This window comes from Vanacampus margaritifer, chromosome 17 (assembly GCF_051991255.1).
Source record: "Vanacampus margaritifer isolate UIUO_Vmar chromosome 17, RoL_Vmar_1.0, whole genome shotgun sequence".
Lineage (NCBI taxonomy): Eukaryota > Metazoa > Chordata > Actinopteri > Syngnathiformes > Syngnathidae > Vanacampus > Vanacampus margaritifer.
This window is the reverse complement of record NC_135448.1, coordinates 12,167,744-12,185,015: the sequence shown is the minus strand read 5'-3', so window position 1 is coordinate 12,185,015 and position 17,272 is coordinate 12,167,744. Positions and strand designations below refer to the sequence as shown.

The 17,272-nt window shown below is 39.9% G+C and overlaps 1 protein-coding gene across 3 annotated transcripts in view; it reads right to left on the bottom strand.

Annotated features, from left to right (window-relative positions):
* The window catches only part of LOC144036873 (teashirt homolog 1-like), a 128,957-nt gene that overhangs the window by 27,418 nt on the left and 84,267 nt on the right, over window positions 1–17,272 (bottom strand). The window contains exons 4-6 of one of the 3 annotated variants that reach the window (XM_077547794.1): window positions 16,785–16,847; window positions 3,037–3,146; window positions 2,689–2,839 (exon numbers count right to left, since the gene is read on the bottom strand). In XM_077547794.1, coding sequence (XP_077403920.1) covers window positions 2,689–2,728 — 40 coding nt within the window. In that variant the 5' untranslated portion in view covers window positions 2,729–2,839; window positions 3,037–3,146; window positions 16,785–16,847. Of the gene's footprint in view, window positions 1–2,688; window positions 2,840–3,036; window positions 3,166–16,784; window positions 16,848–17,272 lie in introns of those variants that run through there. The other 2 variants (XM_077547795.1, XM_077547797.1) reach the window with 2 other exon arrangements.

The following is a 17,272-nucleotide window of genomic DNA, read 5'->3' as shown; positions in this document are numbered from 1 at the left end:
AATCAACGAGTGCGCCGCGTTGGAGCTTATCGGCAAGATTTATCCCAGCCCGGGATGTAAACAACAAATAACAATCTGATTTGATGAGATTCGAATGGGATTCACGGGTCAAAGAACAATGTTTGACTTTTTCCTCACTGAGACCAATCACATGACTCTTCCCCCTTACATTAAGGCGTGTGACATCCATTTGGACTTAAATATGGTTCCTTGCATCATGAATCACAATCTGGATCAGATCAGGATCAAACCAGGTTGGCTGACAGTCCTCCTGATCGCGTGTTCACAATTGTGACATCATCAATGTGTGGATATAATCAAAGGAATGGGTACGATACATCAAAAGCGGGACACGATGTTGCGCACAAACAAATCGAGTGAAAACATACGCTCCTTGGTGGAGGTAACCGCAACGGTCAAAGGCTTCCCACTCGACACCGAGACGCCCTTCTTTTGCGGCGTGCTCTTCAAACGGCAGCGCATCCATCAGCCAAGCCCGCTGTCAATTAGACATTACAGCCACGACCAGTTCAAAGTGTCCGCGTCCGCAACCTTGATTAAGTCTGCTTAACCTCACATTTCCTCGCCGACGCCTGCTTAGCATTCCGCTCGCTCGGCTTTGGTCATCGCGGCGTGGACTTCAAACGGCTTCCGCTGCCATTTGGGTGTCAATCACATAAGGCGCGAGACCCTCGCAGGAAACTTACACAGGCCTGAAAAGTCCCGGCAAGGCACGTCTGAGTGACTTTGAAATCATGATGCCATATTGTAATATTTTTCTAAAAATATCTTTGAGGACCATGCGCGATACATCATCATATCTGTGGAACTGATGTCTAGCAATTCTATTTGTATGTAATGGGACTAATGCACAGATTCACAATTTGAGATCATGATAAAAAATCCAAGACGATTAGGACAATTGTTGTATTACCGTGACTAGTGTTTTTAATGTTGGGGAGTACGGTTCACAATCAAAAGTTGTTAGCCAAGCTACATTACTTATTTTCAATCCCTTTCATCTGCATTCACATTTCAACAGAGTAAAAACTTGAACTGATTATTATGAACTACGGCAACAGATACGATGAAAAAATGGCCACATAAATTCGACAACTTGCATTTTTCTGCCCTGCTTGGCCCCCGACACACACAGGCCCTCCCCACTCTCTCATTGCTCTATGCAATTTGCACAAACACGCAATGAGGGGACAAACTCAACCTGGTAAATATTCAACCTTCAGAGGTAGTCGTAACAGGCATCGCTTGTGTCTAAGGGAATTCGGCTATTCTGTAGAAATACTGTGGCATGACTTCTCCTATCCTGTTGTCGCTGTCCGACGAAGATTTGATACGTATCAATGGGCGTCCCGCTGCCGCTGACGTCAGCTAATTATCTGATGACGGGACGCCGTGTGTCTGTGTGAAAGCACACAGTTATGGTGTCGCCTTTGCTTGGTTTTGTGCAAAAGTCAAAAGGCGAAAAGACATCAGGTCCTCTGTTAGGGATCTGATGGAGCAATTTTGTGGCATCTCAGAGTGAAAGAGGCTTTCTAACATATGTACAATTACACATAAGTACAACTTCAGACTATATAGTATTTCACAATTTTCCCATTAAGATTCCTAAAAAATGGCCATGCTTGTCATCCTGGATGAATCTAAATACTTTTACCAAGAAACCTGAACAGGTAATACGTGCGTAATATTTTGTGGAAAAAAAACACCTTGGTGGAGGTATTCGGTGGTCAATTCTTGCATGGTAGGCTACTTGTTCATAAATGTACAAATCGGGTCGCGACTCCTGCTCGTCTGACACCTCCCGAACACAGAGGTCAGGTCACGGCGTTAAGAGGCTCCTTTTCCGGCTTTTTCTTCCCCTGTGATCTCGCTACGCCCCAGCACCCTCCTCCTTCTCCTCTTCCCCCTACACCCCCACCCCACCCCACCCCACCCCAACCCCTCCTTTTTTGGGAATTAATCGCCTTGCATTCATCCCCCGTTTTGAAACTTTTCTTTCAATTTGTCAGGTGGGGTTCCAAAGGAAAAAAATAAAAAGGAGCGACCCATTGAGTCCAGCTGCTGGGCGCATGCGTAGCCAATGATTTGGTTGATGTTTATCGCCAATGAATAGATGAAAGGCGGCGGCGTGACAGGCGATCAATCAAGCATCAAATCGAGGATGGCAATGCCGGAGCGAGCTGAAAATAAGACACTTTTGCTCTTTTTTGGTGCTGTTTTATCCGTACACTTCAAACGCTTTGACACATTAAAACATTTTTTTTTTTAAATACATTTGAGTTGGAAGAAGTTGCTTCATAACAGCAACATTAAAACCAAGATAAAACAATCTAAGAAGTAGTAAGGTTGCAACAGGAGTCCTTTTATACCATAAACACAAATGTATGGGTAAATATTAGTAAATTACTAGTTTCGTGTTCATAACACGTATGTTCCCAGGATAAATAAAATAGTAAAACATTAAGTTGTTACACATTTAAGTCTACCACCAAAAGTAATTTTGTTCCCTGATAAATCCCCAACGCACAAAATTACCCATTAAAAATACAATTCTAAGTTCTGTGCTTCGCTTTGCATAAATCGAACACATCTCTAACGCGTTTGATGCCATCAATTAAAATGCGTGTGGTGCGCGAGGGTGTGTTTGTTTACTACACTGGGACGTACCTGAAGAGCGTCGCGGTGCTTGCTGCTTCCTCCTCGGCATGCTGCCGCTGCTTGACTTTTCATGCAGACCCCGAACTGCTCAAAAAAAAAAAAAAAAAAAAAAGCGGCTGCGAGTCCCGGGAGTCTTCGTGTAGATCCTTCTTCTGCGTTGCTTGGATTTTAAAAGAAAATTCGAGCTTTTAACTCATTACTCGTGGTGAGTATTTCCGCAGGAAAAAAAAAACGGGGGAGAAGGTCCGCGAAGTTGCCGGAAGGCTCCGTGTGGATGTACCGCAGGCGGCTCGGGAAAGGAAGCGAGGGGTGACCCCCTCCGTTCCAAGACCCTCTTTTTACGGGACTATTTCCTACCTTTAGCGGCCCCAAAAGTACGGCGGAGCAGTTCGGAACTCTCTTGTGGGGGGCAGCGGCGGAGGCGGGGGGGCTTCCGTGCTGCGGGCCGTGGGAGCTTCCGTGACACTCTGTGGGAGCGAGCAGGAAAAAAAAAGAGAGAGTGACACGTTTAGAGCGGCGTGTCAGTCATTGGGCGTGCGCGAGCCCGCGAGACTCACAGGAGCGCGCGCGCGCTCCGTCAACGTGATTGTTAGCGAATTCCAAACAAACAAAGCGTCACACAACAAGACGAAGACGAGATTTGGGGGAGAAGAAAAGCGAGCTCCTCCGAGGCGTGGATGAGGAGGATGACGGCGCGGCTCGCTCGCACTGATGGACGGACACACGCAACGCAGCGAAGCCGGGGCCGGCCTCTCCGCTGCTTTTTTACTCCACCCCTTCAAGGCGCGTCACCCTGACAAGCCGGAGCCCACCTGTCCGTCAATCCGCTGCCGAGTGTTTACCAGGCGGCGTCACTTTGACATAAACACCCTCCCACCCATTCACACACACACACAAACACACACCCGAGTGTGGTGGTGGCATCGTTGTGGAAATCTTTTTTTGTTTTCTTGTAAGGGGCCAAAGTGCTTCGATGTAAATCGAAGCACTTTGGCCCCTTACAAGAAAACAAAAACATATGCGATATATTTTATGGGTCATTACAGAATTAGGAGGTTTTCTGTCCCGCCCAACCATGAAAATTCTAACTAATGAATGCACCAAGACAAGATTCTAACTTCTAAATAGCTCAAACATCTCTTATATGACTTCCCTTAACCCTTCCTTCGTTATGACCAACTTGCATATCAAATAACCGGTGAAGTAAGTTTGAAATCACCTTTTTAGAAATGTGATTTTGTTTACGTCTTCCGACTAATTGCTAACCTTTTTTCATACACATTTTAAATCAGTAATTATATGCTCTGAACATACATGCAACTCTGTTATTTTTAGCCACATAGAGGAAGAGAAAAAAAAAGTGAGCTATATGACTAAGCAGAAATGACATCATCAAGCTAATTACTCTGACCACGGGTACACTAAAGATAAGTCCTCTCTTCTTTTGTTGTTGTTTTAAAAAAAATATTTGCAGTCATAATAGAGTGATTTAAAACCTTCACAACTATTATCTACCAGTTAGCATAGCAGCTAACACAGCTAGCCTGTAACACCAAAATTAAATTGGTATTTTTATGTTTTTGTAGGTGCTTGCGTATCTGTAACTGTGGATGCACCATACAAGAAAATATCACAAATGTATGATTATTTGACGATATCTCATTTAAAATAAAGTGTACCTGGAAGAATCAAACTATATGATGCTGTATTGTGTTTTTCTTGAAAACTAAATAAAAAACAAAAGCCAAATAAATGGTTAGTTTTTCAAAAATATTTGATGCCTAATGGCTAAATTGTCTTCCAATTATGCAATGATCCAATTATTTAGGTTAGGAAAGCCAAAAGTCACAACATAAATGGGTGTGTTGCACTAGCCATGCTTATTAAAAACAAGCTACTTTTTCAATTCTTGGAAATTCACCAGTTACTTCCTACTGTAACGTGGTTTCAAGCGGATCCGTCAAAAAATAGCTCCTCGGACTGCTACTGTACATTTTTTAGGGAATGGCCGCCAGCTCCCCATTTTGAGTGGTTCTCTGCAAGTTGGGGCATTTGTAAAAATGTCAAAACTTGAATCCACAAATTCTCATTTTATATAGTAAGAAACATTTGTTTGACTGTATTTCCCAAAGGAATTTGTAACTCTTCCCACACCTACATTCAGTGAAAGTAAGAGATACTTTTAAAGTTGCCGTGGCATTTTGAGTTGTTTTTTTGGGGGCGGAGGGGGGGGGGGCACAAAAGAAGTGGCGGATGAATTGGTTCCACCTTTCTTCGCCGGCTTCGCGCGGAGGGGAGGGGCTCCCCTATCCACCACCACAAGGAGGTGGGGCAAGGGGGCTACGTTAGCCAGCCGTTCCCAAGCGTTAGCAAAGTGTTTATAAAAGCGGGCAAACAGCGGCGGGGTTACATCGCTAATGCCTCGACGGGGGGATGAACATTTAGGAGGACGGCTTCCGTGAGCGGGAATATTGTTACACGCCGGACGGAGAAAGTTGGCGGTGAGTGCTCGCCATGGCTACACGCGACAGAGGGCTGACTAATGAGCGCGGGGCGAAGGGAAAGGACCGCCCTCGGAACACAACACGTGTCCATCCGCGTCTGTCACCGCAGCCTGCAACGCTGATTGACGGAGAGTGGTGACGTCACTACAAGGAGGGGGGTGAGGGAGCGGGATGGGGGTGGGGGGTAGAGGATGGGTTGGTGGGGGGGATTGGGGACTTTATCTCACATAGAATGGCTCCTGTACAACATGTATCCTTTTTTTTTTTTTTTTTTAAACAAGGTGCCTTATGCAATTTACACAATGAGTTTAAATAAAACATTTGAACCTATTCTATGACAAAATTTCACTTTTTAAGATTTTAACACAATTTATTTGCTTTGAATGTATAATTAAATAGTACATATAAGCAACACTTGGAGAACATTTTCATTGAGGTGCCGATTGCAATTTATTTTCATTTTCAAACCCCCCCCAACTCACTAATACAATTGAAAGAAGGAGTTAGATTTTTTAAGTGATAAATTGTGTTTTGAATGCATTTTAAAATATGCACTTGTCACTGTCTTTAATGAGGCAGCAAATACAATTTAAATCCTGAGTTTGGTTCTTTCGAGCTTTAATACTTTACATAAACTGTTTTAAACATATTCCATATTAGTTTGTTTCAATAAGACGGAAAAAAAAATATATATATATATATCTGACTGAATTTTAAAAGATGCATTTTGTTTATCTAACAACTCATTACGCTCTTTAAAAAAATATATGTACTGTTTTAGAATTTTAATGAGGCACCACATCCTGATTTTGACAACATTTAGAGATTTAATAGATCTTTTTTTGTGTTTACAACTTATGACACTGTCTACAATATATACGCTTTTTTTATACAGTATTATAAAGTAAATTTGGACTTTTATTGCATAAAAAACAAAAAACAACAACAAAACCCCACCAGTATATTGCATGCACTCGTACCCAAATCAGGTCATGAAAATATTAGAAACGCAGATAATTGCATTTAATACAGGTCTTGTATTGGCTCTGATGATGTAGCCTATTTCATCACACGTTGAGGTCAAGTTACAAAATATGAAATATTAAACGCATGCTAATGTGAAATATGAAGGATTTGAACGCTGCTATGGAGGAGTCTCGGTAGGGCCAGCAGGGGGGGTCATGGGGTCCCGAGAGAAAGCTCATAATGTGCCTGTATTCTATCGTGTGTGTGTGTGTGTGTGTGTTGTGTTTGTTGTTATAAACGTGAATTATAATCACCTAGCATGTGTTTAGTCCACTATTTCCTCATAAGCAGTTTTAATAGAGCAGAAAAGGGGTAGAAGAGCATCATTAGGTGTACCTAAAGTTGTGACCCGAGAGTGTATACTTACAGAATCAATAATCATATGTTGTATTAATACTCCCCCTTCTCCTCTTTTTCTGTCTTGGATATATTGAGAGAAAACAAAGTGAGAAACAGCGTGTGAAAAAATATACTCAAGAATATGTATATACAGTATCGAATATTTTATTTGTATGTTCAGGATTTATTTTGATGTGCTATGGTATTTTTTACATTTTAGTTTTATTTTACAAAGTATTATTTTTTATCTTATTTTGTCTTTACTGCATTTTTTCAAATTGTTTAATGCTATATATTTTAATTATTTTATCATGTATTACATTTATATATCATTATTTCCATTTTATTTTATATATATCTTCTGCTTTGTATATATTTACATTTTGTAACATTATTTCACCAATATATGTGTGTTTGTAATGTAACTTATGATAGATTTTTGTACAGTATTTAAACTATTGTTATGTGTTAAATTGTTAAGTGGTATACCACAAGTAGGTGGCTTCTCAGAGGATATTTTTTATATTATTAAGTATTTATCACTAATCGTCACGGCAAAGTTAATGGGCCAAATGATGATGACAAAAATGTAATGCCTACCTCTTAACGGTCATGAATAAATCAGTTTTCATGCACACATCCAAGAGGCGTGTAATTTTTTTTCTCCACTCCAAACTTTTCTGAAGCGCCTTAAAAAAAAAAAACCACATCGCTAATCTCTAATCAATGACGGCTGCTATCAGAGTGACAGGCTGACTAAGGATACGTACAGTATATGTCTTCAAAAAATATTAATAAAGACTAACTTTGACACCAGCTCTGTTCTATCTGCACACATCTATCAGATAAATGGACGTAATTAAAATAATGTGACTGCTTTCATGTGTGCTGCCTTGGAAAAAAAAAAATGACAGGTTTCGCTACTTTTGACAATGCAATTAAACCCTCGTAATCCCCACCTTTTTTTTGTGTCACTTTTGGGCATTTTTTTTTCCAAGTTGAAAAGATGGCAGTGATGGTTACGATAAGAGAGCGTAAAACACCTTATGTGCAGTTATTTTACAGAAACACCGTCAACTGGGTTTCAATAATTTGTAGAGGTTATGAGACTCAAAGATGTTTTTACTCTTCTTCCGGATGTTTTAAACCTTTTTTGTGCTGTTTTCTCTGACACTATTTATTTGTGGGGCCAAATACAAGGAGGAAGACACATTTACGTGCCAGCTCCTATTTGTTTTGAAATCTGGGAAGCAAATTATGCAATTTCTATTAGCTGAAGAAACAACTTGCACATTTGGTAACAAACTGGAGTCAAAATGGATGCCACAAGCCTCACTCGTAAGAGAGGAGGAGCATCAGATTTCTCTTACAGACACTCAACAACAACTTATACACAATGAAAGAAAACTACTTACTAGTACTTACAGTAATCATCGTAATCAATGAATAAATATTGTAATTTATAAGATCTAAAATTTAAAAAATGAGCAAAAAAAAGCTTAACTTAAGTTAAAAAAAACGTAATAAAAACATTCATGGCTTCTTCTTCTTTTTTATTATTATTATATATATATATATATTTTTTTATGTCTTTCAATAACTCTAAAAATGACCTAAAATGGTAAATGAATCTAGCAGACTAGTCTTGTAGTTTCTCTCAAATATGTAACCAAACAGGCTAACCACAATATTAGCTACGGTACTAGAACTACAATTACACTATCAAATAGATGACGTTAATACATACATAAATTAGCATTATGTTCGTAAGGGCCAAATTTGTATTGAATTCCACTCGGCATGTGTACCTAAAGTTGTGGCCAGTATTTTGACTCATCTGGTAAACAAATAATTCAAAAAATTCTCAACAGTTTTTGAGTTCCCTCGACTGCATCAAGCCACACATTTCCCGTTTGAAAATAATCGGCGCCTCGCTTGACATGCACGCTCGCGTCGCCGCCTCCTTTGCCTTTTTGTTTGCTTTGACACGTGCGCCCCAATTAGCATTTCTCAGCCGCTAAGTGGGAGCAGAAAGGGACACATTCTTGAAAAATAAAATAAAGAAAAAAAGATCCACCCACTATGCATGCCCGGATGATCTGGTTTGGTGTGTGACAATGTGACCAAAATTATGTTTACGTAATGACAATTATTTTCAGGTATACGTCAAGGTAGACAAATGTGTAACGCTCCAAATTAGACAACAGTGGGAAACTTTTCGTGCAATATACAGTTTTTAACACAAATGACTTTCAGTAATACGCTCAACTTTTTATAAGTTCTTGAGATCTCAGTATTACACTGTGTCTGTTGAAAAACACATGCTAATCCGCTAGCGTTATTACTGTAGCTTAGTCGCCTTGTCAGTGTTTTGACGAAGAATTCGCTGTACAAGTCAAACTTAAAGAGTTTGCATAGTTTCCTTTTAGGGACTGTAGTTTGTAAATTACTCCCTTTTAAACGGTGCGGTGCGTTAAATTTTGAAGTATAGTTTTAATACATGTAGAGCTCTTAACATTAAAAATGTCTGTCAAAACGGCAAGCTAGTTCTTGTGTTACTAGCCTAGCCAGTGACATTCACATGTACATGTATGGTGGCCTTTAAGGGACAAAAGGCATTCAATAATGTGCTCATGGCACAAGTCAAACTTGTTCTGAGTTTGTGAGTGTCAGTAATGAAAAGAATTACAGGCTAATTCACTAAAGTTATTAGCCTAGCTCATGACAGCCACTTGTACGGTGGCCTTTAAAGGACAGTAGGCATTTGCTAAAACAGTAGAGGCTATACTGTATTATAATAAATTATGCTTTTATTATTACTTTGGAAGTTCAGACACTAGAATAAAACGCAAACTTTGTGTGCTTGACATTCTGATTTACAGTCGCTATTAACTGTCAAATTAGCGCATCCTAATCCTTTGCGATTCCAAAATCTGCAAATCTCAAATTGCACAGATCCCTCGCTGCCGGCTGTCACCATAATAATAATAATACTAATAATAAAAAAAAAAAAGTGCTCTTAAAGCCGCTCTTTCCTGACATTAAAAGGAGCATGCGCGTGGTTGCAGGCGTATATTTATGAATAGGAACCTTTAATTAGGGCCCGTGTTTCCTCGGCGAGTCACATTGAGGGATGGTCCTGGGCGACATTCATTAATGATAATCACCAAGAGCGATGATGGCGCAGCTACAGGCCACGTCTCGGGGGAGCCTGCACTTGAAAAGAAGAATTAAATTACACACGGTGACTCTTTAATTGCGTGGAAAGAAAAAAAGGGGGGAAATATATAGCCATCATTGTTAAATATGCTCGTTAGGGGATCAAGGATTTGTGTGAGGGTCTCTCATCCTTAAACTCGAGAAGGCGACGCCACACGACGACGCAGACAAGTTTTTATGAGTGCACACTCAAGATGTGTGTACTTGGTTAGGCTCTCTTGAAAAATATTTCTTACTAAGCTAAGCCGTGAAGGTCTATAATGAGAGAACAAGAAATGGCAACGATATTTCCATGAAATACCAGCTTTGAAAATGGCACACAAATGACTCCATGTGCAACGACGTAAAAATGATGCTAAAGTAGGAAGTTCAATGTTTAGGTAAGGTGGTTAATATTGTTTTATTTTTTTTTATGAACAACAGTGGTTAAGCTGAAAGTTGAAAATAAATGTTAACATTGGGCAACCCACATTTTGTCACCTACTTCAAATAAGTCATTTTTTAGATTTTTCTGGAAACAAAAAATTTAACCAATTGCATCATGAGATGATTTAAGATTTTTTTTTTTTTGTGCAAAAAAATGACTTAGACAATTATTTTAAGAGAATTACAATGTGCTTTACGTCATTGTTGGAGAAGGTGTTTCCATTTTTAAGTATAACTAACATTAGAAAATTAAGAATAAAAAACACCTTAAAAAATACACAAGAAACCTCTAAATTCAATTCAATTTGTGAAATACTGCTATCATTGTCACCTTTTATCAAGGGCATTCTGTTTTACTAATAATAGGAAAAATAAACTGTTTTATTGTCATTTTTTATGAGTATTTTTCACATATTTAATACACAATGCTAACTAATTATATGACACGTAACAATTTTTGATTATGTAAATTGCACAAAGCTAAGAGTTATTTTTAGCTTCATGCCACTATTTCTCTTCAGGATGCACCGTTTTGAAATGTGTTAGACTGTAGAGGATCAATGGTGCTTGCGAAATGGTGTCTGGTTTATATAGTAATAATAATAAAAAAAAAAAACACTGATTGCCAAAAAGTCATCCCAAGATGGCTGATTACATCCAACATCTGTCAGGACTTTTGTGACATTTCTCAGACGCCTGCCGTTGCACTGATTAAATGGCAAACTAACTGATCACCCAAATAATTGGCAGTCGCAGGCGTAATTAACATTTTGCCCAAAAGTTTGACACACACACACGTGCACACACAAAAAAACATCCCTGACCTAATTGCTCAGTCTCACTGCACTAATTAATCACAGCTGACTCAACATGTTGACAAGGTTAGCTAGGTGACGTGCCACAACAGAGAGAATTCAGTTTCTCAATCTTTCTCCTCAGTCCTTCCCAAATCTGATGGCAAAAAAAAACCCTGTGTCCAATGAGTCTATTTTTACATTTTGAGTGGAGGTGAGAGAAGGGGAAGTAGGAGTAGAAGAAGAAAACCAAGAAGGCGGGATCGAAGCCGGGTCATGATGCGCCATTAATCAAAAAGAATGACATGGCTGTCTCCAGTGACAAGCGGTGGCGTGTCGGATCCTCCTCCCGCCTTCCGACGCGACGCCGAGCCAACTTTATTAATCGAGCCTCCGCCCGTTAATTGTCACCCGTAAATTACCCCATTTGGATTTTTTAATAATCTCGGAGGCTCAGTGCTAACAATCTGCCTTCTGATTGGAGTTTTATTGAGAAGCGAGACGGAGACGGCCGAGTGACACAAATAGCTTTCTCGTCGCCTCTCGTCCGGTGACAGTTATGAAATACAATTATGATTGGCCGCGGCTGCTTGAGGATTCACCGGGCGCACCCCCGCCTGTCTAAGGGGGGCGGCGTTCGGGGCTCTACTGCGAGTCCCCGCTGATAAGACATCTCCTTTAACTAGCACTTCAGTTCTCCATGTAAAACTGCATTTACACTACATGCTTCAAGTGACTATTTCCATTTGATGTATGCGTGGGTGGTACGAGGGTGCGCCAGGAACTTGAAGGGGATGCATGACCTGAGTTTGGGAATGGATGGCATAGATAGAGTTAAATACATATGGAACACTAGTGGTGCATAGGACAATAATTTATTTATTTATATCACCTAGGTGAGATGGGGTGCACCAACACTGTTATGATGTTAAGGGAGGGGGTGTGTCGCTATTAAAAGTTTTGGAATGGATGCACCGGAGCAGAAATATTGTTTCAATGTGCTATTTAAGCGGAGACAGACGAGGGAATTGCAAATTGGAACCACCCTCCCGGGGGTGCACATGATTAAGAGTGTATTCAGGTATAACAAACAATGATTTATTATTATTATATATATTTTGGTATACTTCTTCTTTAAAAATATTTTGGGCTGCAAATAATTGTAAAAAATAAATAAAATAATGGCACCGTCAGTAGCTATCTTTATGGTGTGTATGAAAAAAAGGAGAGGGGTGCGCCAACTCTGTCAAAACGTTAAAGGGGTTTCAAAAGTGTGGCATATAACATTAAATATGGTCTATATTTGGTAAATTAGTGCACAGACGTAAATTATAAACTGGGAGTGACTTACTGGGGGGTGAGCAAGATTATAAATGTCAAGGCATTCTTGTACAGTATAATAATTAAAAACATCTATACATCCAAAGGAGTGCGTGTGGGTTAAGGGGGTGCACCAACTTAAGAGATTTAATGTTATAATTAGGGGTGTCAAAATTAGTGCGTTAATTTTGAGTTAAAGTTCCTTTAACACCACCATTTTTTTGAACGCACGATTAATAACCGCCCCTTACTTAGAAAGCTTGTACTGGGGTAAGTCCGGTCCCAACGCAGCAGACACGTACACGTCAAAATTCAGCAGTAATACATTTAATAATAATGCATATATTTGTGGAGACTGGAGTGAGGTTGTATTTTACAATTTTTAAAATGTGCAGAATTTCACAAGTTACTTCATGCGTTTTCTGATTACATTGTTTGACTTTTATTATATTAGTATATTTCTACGTTTGTTCTTTTATTTTAAACTTCTTATGGCTAATTGTTTTAACTGCCTGTTGGGTTTTATGTGTTTGCATTTTATTTGTTTGCAAAGCATCTTGTGCTGTGTTGATTGAAAGGTGCTATATAAATAAAATTATTATTATATTATTATCATAAGATTAGATAGCTCTTAATATGATAAGAAAAATTCACTGAGCTGTCACCAATGTCTTACAAATGCAATTATGCCATCTAGTGGCAGAAAAATTACCTCAACACAAATCAATATCACACTCATCAAGTCATGCGATTAATTACAAATAACCATTCTAATCAATTGTTCAGTTCAATTGTTTTGTTCCTACAAAGAATGGTTAAATATGAGTATTTCCTTTCGAAAAACAAAACTTTCACACCTGTGATTAGGGGTGCGCCAACCATGTCAAGATGTTGAAGAGGGTGCTTGGCATTAAAAATGATGTTATGGATGACTTGGAGCATTAAACATAAGGCCTTCCCAAACATCGAGTGCCCTCCTAAGAGGTGCGAAAGATTGAAAGTGCAATTGTAATTTCCTATAATAAAGTATATGCACTATACTGAAAGGACAATGTGAGCTGGTAAATCTAATTGTTCTGCCTGTCACTAACCGAAACACGCATAGATAGATGAACAAAGACTATTTAGTCATAAATAATGTTGGGAGCAATTAAGTGAAATTGGATAGGAATTGCTGCTTTAAAGGATATCAACTCATAGGCTGCCCTGGCGGTCAAGGACGCTGGTGTGAGGGGGAGGGGGTGGGTGAGATGGGGTGCGTGGGGGGGCGGGGCTCATCCATCAGAGGATTTGTTGGTAATGGAAGAAGCCAGTGACAGTGATCATCAGCACCGCAAACAATGGACCATAAACATCCCATGACAAGTGGTCACACATACGGGGACGAGGGGGAGGGGGAGGAGGAGGGGGAGGGGGATGTTTGGCCATAGGGATCGCATGGTGTGTGTGTGTGTGTGTGTGTCTCACGCAGGAGAAACACGAAGAAAGACAAACACACACTAGACAGGCTTTTTCATGAAAATTCTTATTTGCTATATGTAAACGCTCTCATGTCATCTTCACGGCATAAAAAATAACCGTGACCAATCATGCTTTCACTTTCATGGACACCAATTAAAGAAAAGTTCTCAATCTTTACCAAAAAAATAAAATAAAATCTATACACAGTAGAGTATGTACAGTATGGAATGTGATTTTCTTCCCAATCGGAGTGTTTTGTCAGTATTTGTGTCAGTTAAACACACTGGCGCCACTTTAATTGGCCGACGTTTAACAGGCTTTTTATGTTTAGAACAGACGTGGGCCAATTAGCGCAATCCTACATAACGCTTAAATACTGGACCAGGAGCACACTCAGCTCGTTTCCTCACTTTGCTCTACTCTGTGTGTGCGCACATCTACGTGTGCGCCAGCGGCAACGTTTGCAGCCGCGTGCTATGCGTCTATGTATATGGTTGAACATAATACATGGAATGCTGTATGCCTGTGTTAGCATGCGTGTGCGTGTGCGAGCACGTCTCAAAGCGACAAAGTCTCCTGTCAGCCGTAACAGCTGTCGTGTTGCGTTCAATGACTGTTGGCTTCAATGCGGCCTTCACTCTGGAGGATACATCTAATTGCTCTAATCAACGCCGCAGTGTTAAAAAGGGGGGAACTCTTTTTTTTTTTTTTTTTTGCTTCTTAAATAGCAAATTAATTTTTTTCTTCTAAAGCGGCCCCAGATCAATTTAACAGTATTTTTAGTTTTGACAGCTTTTCAGAGTGCGTCAGCGTCACTTGTGACAGCTGAAAAGTGGAAAAAAAAAGCGCCCGACGTGGACACACAAAATGTGGCAGGCGGGCGGGCTGTGATGTGCGCGTGTCAAACGACTTATCTCGCTAAAACGCTCGCTGGCGCGCCCGTCACTAAACTTCACAAACGGCCGAGCCTTCAAACATGTCCAACAAAAAAAAAAGAGAGAGCGAGAAACGGAGTCATCACATCACACATCAGTCATGTAGCCACCAGCGAAATGAGCGAGGTGTCATGTGCACTCAAGGAGACGCTCGCTGATGACGCTTTCAATCTGAACAAGACTCCAAGCGATAACATCTTCTTTTTACTGCTCACTCTCAGTTCAGTCTTAATCAATTACTCCTTTTGATTGCTGACGACGATTAGCATAACGTTTCACGCAGAGTGACTGTTGATATTTGAAGAGCAAAACAAGCTTTTGGGGAAAATGTTGTCTAAACACAACGTTGTTATTAAATGCGAGTTTGTTCTGTGGCAAACGTTTTTTAGATGATGAGCCTGTAGTGCTCTTGAACGCAACTTGGCTCCCACTGAGAAACAAACAAGAACTTGTCTTTAACAAGCAATTTATTTTGATTGTTGTCTTTTCTTTGAACACACCCACACAAAATGGCAGCTATACAGATTTACGCACTAAAAAGTGCATAGACACACATTCACACAAACATTCTGGGAAAGCACATTTGTGAACGTGACTTTTCATGTCTTAACAACAGAAAGACTGGAAAAGTGGCCGCATGGTCGTGTCGAGCCCAGTTTTGAGAGTACAGAAGCAACCGAACAGTACATCCAAGCGCCTCTAAAATTTGAAAGATCTTAAAGAGGGCGCCAACCCCAAAAAATTCTTTACAATACATTCTATGCAACACCACTAGTCTAAATATGGCATTGTGATTAATATTGTTTGTAGAATATGAACGAAGCAGCAACATCGACCTGTTTTACATCCATCTCAGGGGGCGGCCATTTTGCCACTTGCTGTCAACTGAAAATAGACATCACAGTTGCTCAGGAATCAGCAAATGACCAACCGTGGCTCAGCTTGTGAATGTCACATGACAAAACTCAGAAATCAGGTGAGCCGTGATTGGTCATTACCTGAGCAACTGTGATGTCATTTTCAGTCGACAGCAAGGGACAAAATGGCTGCCTCCGAGATGGATTAAAAAACGGTTAAGAAAATGGATGGATGGATGGAACACAGGTGGATTTTGCTGCTTTATTTCTATTTTTAGGTAAGTTAGCCACGTTTTTTTTCTAGCAACAAAACGTTACGGGTAGTGTTAGACATTATTAACATTTTTAATTCTTTATTTCATATATTAACCATGTTGAAATGTTTTATGGATGTGTAGAGCAGGTGGAATAGTGTTGAACTCAGTATAATTTGACTTTAACCTAAGCTGGTACATTGTTTGGTCTAAAAATTCCTTCTCAGTGTTTTGCGCACACATTCTCTTCGTGAGAACATATTCTGCTTCGAGAGAGCACACACACCCACACACACACACCACTGACTCTGTTCGCGTCATCACTCACGGCCACTCTAAATCCAGTTCAATTTGTTTGTGAGATTTTGTTATGGGACAAAGTACGAAAAGTACCCTGAGAGTATATTTTGTCTAGAGATGAACACAGCTGCAACTGAGAATTCTGTTTTTGTAATCTTCTGTTATATAACATATTTACTTATTCATGATGGGAGGAGAAATAGGTGTTCTCCTACTGATCTGGATTCTTTAAAAGTTGGATTCCGCAAAAGAGGGGGCACACGCGCACCCTTTAATTCCACCTTTTACGTGATGTTGAGTGTTGCCGTGACCGGAGATTCTCTGAAATAAATCATCCTTGCAAGGAGTTTTTCTTACAAGAAATCTGTCTTCAAATTTTTGGAACACGCAAAAGAGGACAAATAATTAGCCTCTTTCAGTAATCAGACAATACCACTTTCCCTTTAAATTGCGATGAAGGAAGCACACTGTTTGGCATGCTAATAAGCCAAGTTGTTACTGACTAGCCAAAGGACTGGATGCCCATAACTGAAACTTCGACAATGTGTGTTGTCAACGTGCAACAATGTGTGTTGTCGTGACGTGTCATTTACTTGCAACTGTTGTTTGTAACTTAAATGGACGCCAAAAAAACAACAACACGAGGACAGACCAGCATCGTCTCACTTACCAGGCTGCTGCTTATCACAGATGGGGCATGATGAGCGCTGCCCCTGGCTGATGACATCCTCATCTAAACAGGAAATAATAATAATAAATTATTATTATTATTTTTTATATTGATCTCATTCAGTTGTGCAGACGTGTAAGTAGAAATGCACTTCAACTACTTTTGCACCATGCAGATATTTTATTGTGAAAAAAAAACGATAGCAGAACATCATATTTGAATCTTCATTAATTCAGTGCATGCCTGCCTTGAATATAACAATATTTCACAAGAGATTAACAAGAGGCAGGCTGGTTTTATCGGCTGCAAATAACCATGTAAAATACGTGCTAAAGAATGCAAATCATTAAAGCCGCATTAAACAATATTATTGACCTTTCCGTGGCCACACTTTTTTTTTTAAACCTCACCCACGTAGACTCCGATTAACATACGCTGCTCTTAATAAATTACATATTATAAAAGAATTAGGCACAACTGGGTGCGTT